This window comes from Triturus cristatus, chromosome 12 (assembly GCF_964204655.1).
Source record: "Triturus cristatus chromosome 12, aTriCri1.1, whole genome shotgun sequence".
Classification (NCBI taxonomy): Eukaryota; Metazoa; Chordata; class Amphibia; order Caudata; family Salamandridae; genus Triturus; species Triturus cristatus.
The window spans coordinates 159,613,657-159,627,022 of NC_140595.1; the positions used below are offsets into that span (position 1 = coordinate 159,613,657).

Here is a 13,366-nt window from a genome sequence, read left to right on the forward strand (position 1 = left end):
ACCCTGTTCATTGTCTCCTTCTCCGGGCACTTGGGGTGAGCGGGCCGCTCTTAGCACATTCTCCTTGTCGGCCTTCCCCAGGCATGCAAGCACCTTCGGCCTTGTGCGTCAGGTAAAATGCAGTGCGTTTGCTGTAGTTGAAGGCCTTGCCATAGAGGGTTGGGCTGGTGGGTGCTTTAAATGAGTCCCTCTTCTACACTACAGATGAAAGCCTTGTTTGGAGGGTAAGCCGTGGGTGCCTTCAACCGGGTCTTCAGTGATCCACTTCATGGTGTGGGACGTTCCTCCTCGATCTTCATGTTGGCACAGTGCCCCTCCCTGCCTTTTGTTCGTCCCTTTTGGGACCCACCACATTCCTGGGCCTTGTCGTGGTTTACTCCGTCGGCCCCTTTATGCCCCCTTTGGTTGCCGGCCTCTGCCCTTAACTTTACACTACTTTGCATTTTGTTAAATTCCCTTTCTTTATTCCTGACAGGCTCTGTTATCTTGTGAATGCAAGGTTATGATGCACAGTGTTATGTTACATCACATTATGTGATGATATACTAGGTTGTGTTACATTGGAATATGTTATGTTGAGTTATTTACATCGCCTTATGTTAAATTTCTTTCTGTTATGTTACATTGCATTATGTTACGAGATGTTTTTCTATGCTTCGTTTAGGTGTGATAAGCTGAAATATGTTATGCTATGGGCATTACACGTCATTATGCTACAATTCATTACATTATACTATGTATTTTGTGCGATGATATGTTACCCTGTGTGCCTGTTAGGCTACTTTATACTATGATATGCTATGTTAGATTGCACTATGTTATGCAAATGACATTGCTTAATGTTACAAATCTTTTTCATACATTGTGTTGAGTTTCTTCACGTTACCGCATGTGATGGTATCTTATAGTGTGCGTCATTTTGTCAAATAAGTTTGTGTAACACCGTAAAGGCTTAAAGGGTTTATATAGTGCCAACATGGGGGTCCTTAGGAGCTTGCACAATCCGGGCAGGTATTCAAGCATGTGACTTGGTGCATTTAATTACCCTTTCTTAAGGGGCTTGTCGGATGCAGGAGTGGTCCCGCGTCTTCCAAGACAAAGCCTGGACGGTGCTCTTCTATCTGATCAATATTCCTGATCACACCAACGGATGAATGTCGGCATCGAATAAAGCAGCACTTTTCTTCGTTGAAGTCCAGTGCACCACACACTTATTGTTAATTGGCTTTAAATAGCAAGATTTCAACCGCTGGACTGCTACAGGGGGTTCTCTGAGTATACAGAACTGGCTAGAGGGTGGCTTCACTTTTCAGGTGCCTCTTTAGGCTGCTCTGCAGACACATCCTTTGTGCAGAGTGATGCACATCACAGTTGGGTATTCTCCACCCCGGAGCACCCACAACAGAGGTACACAGAGGTGTGAACTCTCTGCTCCTAGCTATGCACAGCTAGGAAAACAGTGACCAGGAAAGAGGCAAAGGACTGTTCTCACCCAAAGGATCTTTCCCACTCTCAACGAGAGACTGCAGCTGCCATGCCCTCCCCGTTCACCCATCTACCAATTTGCAGAGCTACGAGAAGATTGTTCAGGATCTCCTCTCATCAAAAGGATTTAGTTTCTATAGGAGTCCTGTCTCTTCTCTCTCAAATGCAGCGACTAGGTCTCCTCCATTCTGCTTCAGGACTGCCAGCAATATATTCACTGTCTGAGAAATCAAAATCACCTCCATCTTGTGCCCAGGAACAGGCCAGGTGCTTTCAAACCTTTCATATCAGCAGCTACCCTGCTGTGCCATTGAACTAACCTAAAATGGAAGTAGGCAAGAAAACAAGAGGTATATTCACAAGAACGTGTGATAACTACCACAAGAGTAGCGTAACGCAACTTTCAATATCTCGGCCCATCGCGAGAAAATAACCCAGTGACAACGTGGGATTCACAACAAGGCGGTAGCATGCGATAGTCTGCCAAAACAGCGTATGTCTGCAATAAAACCACTTCGATGGAGATAAAAACACAAACCACAACCCCAAAAAACACGCTCAGGGCCAAAGCGCGATGAGGAAATCAGCAATAAGCAGCGCCAGGCCTGCAACACACACCTGGCAGGTGGGAAACATCTCCATCAAAGCAGAAAAAACACCCACACACAAACCGACCTACACCCAAGCACCATAGAGGCAGCCGGAGCAGGCGCAGAGGATGAGCGCAACCCCACAAGCACCCCGGACGACCAGCCTGGGACCTCGGGGACAGGGAAGGGCAAGGACAAGGAGATGAGGAAGACGAAGTTCAGTCCGCAGGCAAACAGGATCATAGTCATGGAGGTGATGGAACACCATCAACAACTCTTCATCACCTCCAACGTGTCACTGGGCACCAAAACTGCAATATGGCGGGACATCGTCGACAAGGTGAATGCCGTCGGAGAGCACAAGAGGACAATGGATGAGGTCAAGAGACAATGGAATGACATCAAGTGGAAGACGAAGGAGAAACTCTCCGCCAACCAGAAGGCAGCAACGCAGGCTGAAGGTGGGGGCCCAGCGCCACAGCTGGAGCTGGATGACATGGAGGCTGGTGTCGACAGTCATCAGTGTGGAGACTGTGGCCGGAGTCGGGGGACTGGACACTGCTCGACAGGACACAACACATCCGCAACAGGGTGAGTGACCACCAGGTACTGGGGGAACGGGTGGAGATGGGCACAATGGCACACATGCTCAATCAAGCAGAGCACAGTGCACACCCACAATGACTCTGGGTCATCGCCCAGATCTACAGACTGTCAAAATGTACAATGCCAAGTTGTCTGAATGTCAACCTGTACCGTGCGTCTACACACGTGGACACATTGTAATACACCATCTCCCCTTCACATCGCAGGGGCACCGTCAACACCTCCTGCAGAGCAGTCCCAGCCACTCTTCAAGGATGACGAGGAGGACAACGCCAGCATCTGCGCCCAAACCATCCAAGACATCATTGACCTCAACCGCCACTCACCTCCAGGCTCAGGGCAGCCCAGCTACATCGATGAGACCCCACCCACCACCCAAACCACCAAGCAGGAGGCACCCACAGCCCGGCACCCTCCCAAGACCTCCAGGAACAACACAAGGCCTTCCAACGCCGTGTGCTGGAGTGCCAGATGGAGACGGCTGAGCAGGTGCAGGTAGGCTTCGCCATCATGGCTGCCAAAGTGGACGCCATCCTTGCGTATCTATGTCCGCTCCATGGTCTCCAACAAGCCCTGAATGACATCGCTGGAGTCATGACGTGGAGAGAAGAACACCTGTCCGCTCACAGTGGTTTCAGCGATGCCAGCCGTGAGCTGGCACTCATACGGAGGCTCATGGAGGACATGGTGCAGATGGAGGAGGAAAGGATGGCAGCCACTGCTGCACATCATCGAAATGTAGCTGGGATCTTTCATGCCCTACAGACCTCCACCATGGCATAGCCGCCACAAGGCTTGGCGCTGATGAATGCTGCTGCACCCATGCTATCCACATCCCCGCCCCCTGGTGTGTCAATGCCTCCCAGTGTGGCAGCCGGATCCACTCAGGCCCCTGATGTGTCAGTGGCACACAGTGCGGCAGGGCACTCACCCGGGGATGAGGACGTGGATGGGACTGTGGTCAGAAGCCACTAGCATTCATCACCACCACCTGGCATGTGTCTGCTTGGTCCCCCACATGGCCTCATGACCTTTCACTGACCCACGATACACTCCGATGCACTCACCAATGCTGCAAAAATGGTCCTGTAACAAAAACGGCCCCCAGGGGCCCAAAACCGGCCCCCACCCATACGGCGCACCGGGGGATTGCCTGGTGCCCACTACGGCCAGTCCGGCCCTGACAGCGACAAGGACCTCCACTTCCGGATTGATGCCCAATGACACGGCGACCAGGCTGCGGACTGTACCCTTCCCTTCAGCAGGACTTGTCATCCCCGGATGGACTCTGGCTGGCCCTCCACGGGCCCATATTATGTAGTGTGCTGGGCATTGCACTGAACCGCTCAAGCTGCATAACTGCACTGGATGTGCAATAAACATCCATTGACGAACTGCTGTGTCATGTCTTTCATCAGTCACGTATGCATGTGTGGATGAATGTAGGGGCAGGGATTTCCCTTGCCTCAATGATGCACATCCTATGGGATGCCAGTCAGAGGGTGCTACATTGCATTTTGTGTACCGGGTCCCGTGGACACTACAACTGGGACACACGCATCACTCACTTCCTTGTCTGGACATGGACTGAACCACGCCCAGAGCCCACATGTCATTGTGGCAAGCCCTGCACTGGTCTGGCGTACAGCAGGCCAGACCACTCCGCTTACGCTCCGAGGGGGGCCCGTCCCAGGCGTACTCGCTGGTGGTGTGCAGGTCACTAGTCTAGTTGTCAGCATGTCACAGCCACTCCCTGAGGGAAGGTTTGCACGCACACCACACCCATCTGGCACAGGCGTCACAGGCCATGTGACTCCAGAAACATAAAGGGCCGACTACGTCACATTCTCCTCTGCCCGTGGTGACTGGATGACGGACGCCACGGTTCCCAATCATAAAGGGCACAAGAGTTTTGTTGTGCACAGGGTTAGTGGGATCCCAGGCCTGCGTACGGCACAGGCCGACCACCACGTGGCGCTGACTGGGGTTGCACAGGGTTAGTGGCAACCCAGGCCTGTGTACGGCACGGGCCGACCACCACGTAGCGCTGACTGGGGTTGCACAGGGTGAGTCGCACCCGGCACATTGCGGACGGCACAGGCACCCCGCCACGGGATGGTGACTTTGGGTGCACTGAGTCAGTGGCACCTTAGGCTGCTGAGTGGGTGGGCACCCTGCGATGATGCCCCGTCCCGGCGGTCCGGGCAACTCAGGTTTTGTGTGCCCTGCTGGACCGCAGTGTAGGCCAGAGCCAGCGGGCAGCGCCACACGCTTCCGGGTCACAGACTTAGTGGCACCCATTGGGCTGATCGGGCGTGCAAAAGACACACAATTGTAAATGTAAATGTATGTGTCTTGTAAAGCGCACTGCTGCCCTGAGGCGTCCTGGCGCTGTAGACCGCTGGGGAACCCGTCCTGGCTATCCCTGTGAGATGGTCCCTCCAGGGTATCTCCAAGGTGAAACCAGGCATCCCCAGCGAATGTGGGGGGCCGTTGTGGAGATGAGGCAAGCTAATGCCCAGAGTTGCCGAGTGTGTTCCTGGTTAGAGTAGGTACCGAGGCGAGAATTATCGAGTCCGTTTTGACCCTGGTCCATGACCCTGCCGCGTCGGGAATTGAACCCTGGTCCCTGGCCGATTCTCTGCTTACGGATCTGCCGCCTCTAACCAGTGAGCCACACCTCTGTTGTACGTAATGCTAAACAAATCAAAACTGAGCGGGTGTGCAGCCTGCGATGTTGCCGGGTGAACTGGTATGTCCTCAGCCATGGAGTATTCAAGACCCAGCAACACACATGAGACCTGGTGGTCTGCGGAGCGTGGCTGCATGGTGTGGAGGGTGCCATGTCTGCGGGCCCCGGGCTTGTGGCTTGCAGCGGCATGTGCTGGGACATCCAGTCTACATGCCGGTGGCGGAAGGTGAGCAGTGAGGCCTGGGTGTGCATGAGCGGGCATGCTCTGTGGGCGGCGGGTGCCTTTGTGATGCCTCTGCCTGGGTGTGCATGGGCGGGCAGGCGCTGTTGTCTTGTGCGAGTGTGTGTACAGTGCCAGTCATGTATCTGGACTCTGTTTCAGATAACGACTGTGACTCAGATGTGTGACCTAATGTACTGCACTACATGCCGGCACGTGGTTGGAAACACACCGGTGGCAGCAGGTGAGCTGTGTGGCCTGGGTGCGCAGGTGCGTCTCTCTCTCTCTCTCTCTTCCCCTCTCGTCTTCTCTCTCTCTCCCTCTCTTCTCTCTCTCTCTCCCCCCTCTTCTTCTCTATCTCTCTCTTCTTCTCTCTCTCTCCCCCTCTCTTCTTCTCTCTCTCTCTCTCTCCCCCCTCTTCTTCTCTCTCTGTCGCTCCCTCTCTTCTTCTCTCTCTCTCCGCTCTCTTCTCTCTCTCTCTCTCTCTTCTTCTCTCTCTCTCCCTCTCTTCTTCTCCCTCTCTTCTTCTCTCTCTCTCCTTCGCTCTCTCTCTGTCCTTTGATGTGTGCAGGACACACCTTCTCATCATGTTTTTTGTCTTGCACGCTGGGACCTACGGACTGTCCCGCGGGGAGCCACCATGTGTCTGCATTTGATTTCGGTGTTCATTTTAACAAAGGTTTTTTTGTTGCTTCGGAAGTGAATGTGTGGTGCTCATTTCTGTGTCCACACAAGCATTCCAACTGTTGTGATTGTGCGACATCATGCAGAATAATTTGTACATGTTTTTGTGTAGCTGATGTGGCATGTCTTTGTTGGGGGGGTTGCCAGGGAGGGGTGGTGGTGTCGGTGGGTGTTGTGGCCCTCTTGGGTGTCTGGGCCGCATGATGTGTGGCTCCATGGCATCTGTTGCCCTTCTGATGTGGCCCTGGGCTGCTCTCCCTTTTGTGGTGCTGGCTGCCGTCCGACTTAACACCAGGTCACAGCAGGTGTAGGTTTCCTGGTGCTAACGCGCCTTATCGCCGGTTTTGTGTTCTTATTGCCGATCTGTCTGGTCGTTGAGAATGTTGAGGTGTGGTGTTGTCACGGTTTTTGGCACAGGAACGTTTACTCTGCATCTCATTAGCGATAGTTGCGGGGATCCTCTGTGGTGATGGTTTTTGAGGCTGCTATCGCGAGAAAACTGGTGCTGTGGGCTGTTAGCATCAGCTTGTGAATGGGGAGGTAAATTTATCATGACTTTGGCTGCGATAAAGTGCCGTTAATTCGGCTATAGCTCCTTGTGAATATGCCCCCAAATGTATTATCTGTTTGCTCATTGGCAATACACTCTCAGCCAATGCCAAATAACTCATTTTACTGAGTGAGTAAAAAAAGAAACATTTGAATACAGAATAGTGAGGGAAGATCATTAAATGAGACCTTTTTTTCTGCACTAACTCCTCATGTGCAACAAACAGACCCTGCACCAAGGTTGGCATACTCCAGGCTATGTGTAGAAGGGCTGCCCTAGGGTTGGCACACAGCAGGCTAGTCTCTTAAGGGCAGATTTACAAGCCCCTTGCACCACTTTTACGCCACTTTTCCCATGTTAAAAGTGACGCAAATGTGGCTTGTAAATCTGCCCCTTAATGTTTAAGTGATGTGTCCACTCAAACTCACATGGGTTAAACTGTATAATATTTTTTTACTTTTGCAGCTTACATCTTGGGATACCTTTCTACAGCTTGCATCCTTAGATTGGCAGCTATCTCTGAAAGCCGTCACCCGCTATATTCCTCAAGCCTTGCATGAAAAACGGATCTTGACTGACTCCCTCTCTATTCCTTTCGGCTTTATTCCCCTTTCTTTGTTCAGAGGGGCCCTCTTCTTACCTCCCATCCTCCGCATACTTTCTACTTCTGAGAGTAGCCTCCTCTGCCTCATGCATGTCTGCCTTAATCTCTCTTATTGTAACTCTGCAAACAACTAACAGCTCATTTCGTAGATCACAACTACTCCTGCTGTAGAACCCTATCCCTGCAACCTAACATCACCTACTCTCCGCCAGTCTATCTCACCAGCCACTCACCGGAAACCACAGCGCCCCACTGTTGCTCACACCCAACTGGTAGTAACATAATCTACCACAAAGTACCTAGAGGGCATGCATGCCATGTTTTTTCTCGAGAGCACATGACTAATCACACTAAACAACATTTAGCCACTAACCTTGGGTTCCAGAGAAGATTGCTACTTGGCACTTGCCATATTGAGATTTAATGCCCCACCAGGGCAGGAAGCGCTATAATAAATACAATTACAATTAGCGCTATATAAATACAATTACAATCTTTATCTGTGAAACTCACTGAAATGTTGCTTGCTCGGGTGGTCTCTAGCCTAGCGTTGGGACGAGGAGAGTGCAAATCCATGAACAGTGTCTAATTCCAACAAATTCGCGAAAAACTGGCCAATTTGCTCAACAAGCGACATTTTCTCAAAAACATATTTAGACTTGGCAAGTTTTTGACTTTCTCTTTAAATCAGTCACCCGCCGACTTTGCCCGTAATCAGACGTCTTGCTCGTTTTGTAACGAAATCTACGGATTCTTATTTCACATCTTGACTCCAAGTGCTTAAAAGAGAATGCAACCCATCCTGCCTTATCACGCAGCTGGGATTGCTCGCCACCCAACCCAAACGGTGCAAGTACCTTGATCGGCTTGACTGGCAGGATCGCCTCGGGCCTGTAGCTCGGAGACTCCCTGAGGCTGGACGGGGAGTTCATGGCCATTAAACTGCCGCCCTGCGTCCCTCAATAGGCTCCCAGAATGGAGAAAAGCATAACTCGCGTCTCCCATAGCAACATGCCCGCACTATGACGTAATGACACGACTTGTGACGTTGGCCAATGGGAAACGGAGGTCCTCGATTCTAATCGACGTCCCCAGTGGTTTAAAGAGCCCCAGTTCGTATCTGTCGAAACTGGAAGCGTTTGAAAGCAGAGCGGGCCCCCCTAGCATGCGACAAAAACTATTTAAAACTAGAATGTTGCAATATAAACGGGCCAACAAGAATTCTGGTCGTTAAACCACAAACGATGCAAGTTACCAAATTATGCAGCAAGGAAAGACCATTTTACTCTGTTACACATTCCATAGCATTTCGTCTCGCGCTTACAGCACACACTGATACAGGATGGGGTCCACCACTACAAAAATATGACGATTTCTCAGAGAAAACACTGCGTCTTCGGTACCGCGCATCCAAAATGTCTTTCATCGACAAAGAAACTTTTGTCTCACAAGCCCAGCAGTATCCTTTTATTGACACTGTCAGCTCCAATCCCCAAAGTAAAATAGTGTGTATAAAACATACAATGCATCACTCAAAAGCTATCAAACAAATATGTTCCCAGTTTTTTGTAATAAAAGGTGTGACACTTATTATTCTGAGGATCAAAAGTAACTTTTTCTATCCGGACCTCAGTTTCGTGTTTTCCTGCATTCACACTAAGGGCCTCTGAAAGCACCTTATTTCATTAATAAGCCACCCAGCATAACAGTATTGTAGAATACACATGAATAATGAAATTGCCAAAGTAGGAGACCCTGTAAGAGCCAAGATGAAAAAGTTTCTTACCTTTGGTACAGCGCGGGATACTCGACCTAACCACATATTCCTCATCTTGTGAATCTCCTCAGGTGAGACTTAATTCGGAAACTCTTGCAACAGTTGCCCAGGTGGGGCCACTGGTCTCCATCACAACTCTATCCCGCCACCAGACATGATGCCACAGAGCCTCATATAAGCAGGGCCACTGGTATTAGGGGAGGTCTAAATTATGCGGCAGGCTTGACTAAATTATGTGGCCAGAAAAGCCAAATTATGTGGCATAATGCAGCTCATTTTGTGATAGTATTACTTCACTATTTTGACATTTTTACACTTGTATCGTTCTCTGGGCATCGGTTGCACCTTATTAGTACAAGTTTAACACCCAATAAGCAACAGAAAGATGACCTGTCAACCTTTTCAAGGGGCCTTCAACTGTGAGACAACACACGTTGCAGCCTTTTTAGTAACTTTTAAACCAGTTGAGCTAGAAACACATTTTTTGGGGTTAAAATCTGCAGATTATATTTCTGTATGGGGCTGGCGATACCTATATTTGCTGCGTGGGGCTGTCCCCAGAAGCATTCCAAGATATGGAAGAGATGGGCAGACTTCCGGGGGATTTACTTAGAACCTATCCCAGATCGCAAGATAGACTGACATTACTCACAACTACCACAAGGCGGGGTGAACACGGGTTCACTGATTCAGCTATCCACTTTGGGGCTAACTTGACATGCATCGTATCACATAATGGACATATGGCACTACAGTTGATTGTTAATGTAATATGTTGTTATGCATTGGATTCTATTCTGCACATTTGGCTACAAAATGTCGACATCATCATGTTTACTGTGTATATTTTGCTGTTATGGTATCTGGCCTTGACAGGCATATTTTGGCTGTTGACAATAACATTTTGTTAAAAAAAAAAATCTGCAGATTATGCAGCATATGGTAGATTATGTGGCAAATCTATAATTATGTGAAAAAATACAGCAGCCACACAATCGTATAATTCCAGCGGCCCTGCATATAGCAGACTGACATGTTTTAGTAGGACAGTTCCAGAGCGTCTAAGAAGGGTTATTTGAGTAGTAATACATTTTTATTAGTGCAGACAACCCATACCACTGTTACAATTTAAATATTGACTACGTTTCTCCGGACCAAGCACTCTTAACTCTAATGCCTACCCTTAGGGATGATATGCGACTCCCGACCGTGTTATCTTATTTGACATTTCCTGTACATTGACTTACACACTTTAATGATAAACTGTCTCTAAATAATGTGTGAGTTACGTGAAGGGCTTGGACACCCTATATTGGGGTGAGTAATATTTGAGAAAATAAATAATTAAATTAATTGTAAAGTTCCAACTTATATAGTTATTTGTGTAAGTACTCATACAGACTGATACATCTGACATACATACAGTACAGAGGTTAAACAAAGTCATAAACCTGCCTCCCAACCATAGCTTCTCTTAAGCACTTGTGAAGTGATGCAAACTGAATGCCTTTTTTTACCTCCATTGCATCGGCATTTAGATGGCACATTTTACATAGCTCCCAGCCAGGGTGAGACTCCAACAAAAGGAGTACTGATGCCTCCAAGTGAGGCCTTTGTTTTGGGCCCAGCTCAAAGTGGGAAAAAAAGAAAAACCCCCATCACTCCCTGCCGGGTGCCGCTCCAAACAGAAAGCTGACATGGTGCGGGTGCTGCTAAATGAGTCCCAGTTTCAGCAAATTGCACAGGTACAAATTCACCTCATTTTACTGGGTCCACCTGGTTCTGGCTCGATAATAGAGGCACAGGTGCAAAATCTAAATTCAAACATTATTACCTCTTAAGAGTCCGCTACACCGAACTGGGAAGAGGCAACGTGGTGAAGGATCTGCAGTTAGGTAGAGTACCCACCAGAAGGAAAATGTTACCCTGTAAGCAGCTGTTCATGGCATGTAGTGCTGTAGATTCACATGCTGTGCATACTCCTGCCATCTAGTGCTGGGCTCAGGCGTATGCAACTTGTTTTTGTTCAAAGAAGTCTTTTCGAATCTCAAGGTGCAGTAACTCCATTTATTGTAGGCAATGCGCATGGGCGAAGATTTAGATGGAGCAAGAGATACAGAACTAGATGACCATGTGAAGTAAAGAAAATAGGAGGAGAATATCTTCAACAAATCTATATAACACAAACATACACTTATAAGGTAAGTAACATTTTCTGTTCGTGGCATGTGTAGTTGTAGATACCCATGCTGTGCATTGACTGTAAAGTTGTGCACCCCAAAAGTGGTTGCTCAGCCTGAGGATGTTGCAGAAAATTGAAATAGTGTAAATAAGACAGTGTGGCCAACTCTAGCGTATTGCCTGGTTAGGACATCTACACAGTAATGTTTAGTAAAAGTGTGAGGAGTGGGCCTAGAAGCTGCTTTACAGATGTCAGCTAGTGGTATGCTCTCTAAAAAGGCCATAGAAGCCACTTTCTTTGCGTGTGGCATGGGGTCTGAGAGGGAAATGGAGGACTCTTTTAGCTTTAGCATAGAAAGTTTGAATACACTTGACAAGCCAACGAGCAATATCTGCTTTTGAAATAGCATGCCCTTTATATGGTTTGGAGTAAGACACAAATAGTTGTGTTTTATAAAAAGGTTTTGTTCTAGCCACATAATACATCAGTGCTCTTTTGACATCTAGGGTATGCAAAGCGCTTTCTGCTACGGATTCTGGACGGGGAAAGAAAACTGGTAACAGTTGTTTGAGATGGAAACTGGAAACCACCTTAGGGAGAAATTGGGGGGGGGTTCTAAGGACCCCCCTATTTGGATGAACTTTAAAAAAGGACTCCTCTAATGTGAGAGCTTGCACTGAGTCGTCTGACGGAAGTGATAGCTACACGGAAGGCTACCTTCCATGATAGAAACTGAAGCGGGCAAGAGCAAAGGGGCTCAAAAGGAGGGCCTGGGAGCCTGGTTAGGATGAGGTCAAGATTCCATATTGGAGCAGGAGGTGTCTGGGTCTGGATAACCAGCTTAAGGCCTTCCATGAACACCTTAATGACTGGTTTCCTAAAGAGCGAAGTGTGCTGCTTATTCTGTAGGTAAGCAGCCCGGTGTAACCAAATGAAAGTGTAAGCAAGGCCTGACTGTGATAGGTGAAGTAGGTAATGGACAATGTCTAGTACTGACGGTGTAAGGGAATTGATATGTTTGGAAGGCAGTAGTGTACAAAGGGCTTCCATTTCCCTGGTAGTTGGCCTTCATGCTTCACCAAGAATAAGCATACATTCCTATGATAAGGTAAGGTAACCAAACTCTAAGACCTCAGGAGTTACATTGCAGGATTGGGGTGTCGGAGGGCTCTGGGGTTTTGCATGAGAAGGCCCAGCCTTTAGGAAAGCTTCTCATGAGATACAAGAGAGAGTTCTAGTAGAGTGGAGTAGGAAGGCTGTCGCACCCAGGGCTGTGCTACAAGGATGAGGGTAAGTGATGTCTGCCACAGCTTGCAAACTACAAATGGTAGGAGTGGGAGAGGCAGAAGAGCATAGACAAATACTCTGACCAGCTTACCCATAGTGCGTTGCTAATGGATTGCAGTTGTGGTAACCTGGTGGCGATTTTTGGGCATTTTGCATTTTCTGCAGTGGCGAACAGGTCTATGGGAGGAAACCCCACTGCTGGAAGTAACTGAATAGGCTTTAGAACTGAGTTCCCACTCATGGACTTGTTGATGCGTCCTGCTGAGCAGGTCTACCAAGTCATTGTCCAGACTGGGGATATACTGTATGACAACTGACAACTTGTGATGTATCGACCACTCCCAGGTGGTCTGGGCTAGAACAGACAGCTGGGGAAAGTGTGTCCTCGCCTTGTTTTTGTAGGTAAAATATGGCTGTGGTGTTGTCAGTGTGGACTTGTTGCGAATGAGTGGAAAGAATGCTCGAAGAACAAACTGAATAGCAAACTGAATAGCCAGCAACTTCAGGTAGTTGATGTGGAGGCCCTGCTTTGCGGGTGTCCACAAGCCCTGGATTGCGTGCTCTTGGAGATGCACTCCCCATCGAGTGAGCGATGCGTCGGTGGTGATGGTCTCCTGTGGAACTGGGTCTAGAAAGGGCTGTCCTTTCAACAGGTTGTTGGCGCTCCACCACTGCAATGAGATGTGTAC

At 48.8% G+C, this 13,366-nt stretch overlaps 1 protein-coding gene across 1 annotated transcript in view; it reads right to left on the bottom strand.

Annotated features, from left to right (window-relative positions):
• The window catches only part of LOC146772971 (tyrosine-protein kinase Fer-like), a 198,768-nt gene extending 190,384 nt beyond the window's left edge, over positions 1–8,384 (bottom strand). The window contains exon 1 of the mRNA XM_085639970.1: positions 8,289–8,384. Coding sequence (XP_085496096.1) covers positions 8,289–8,369 — 81 coding nt within the window. The 5' untranslated portion in view covers positions 8,370–8,384. The remainder of the gene's footprint in view (positions 1–8,288) is intronic.
• Positions 8,385–13,366: the final 4,982 nt, after the last annotated feature.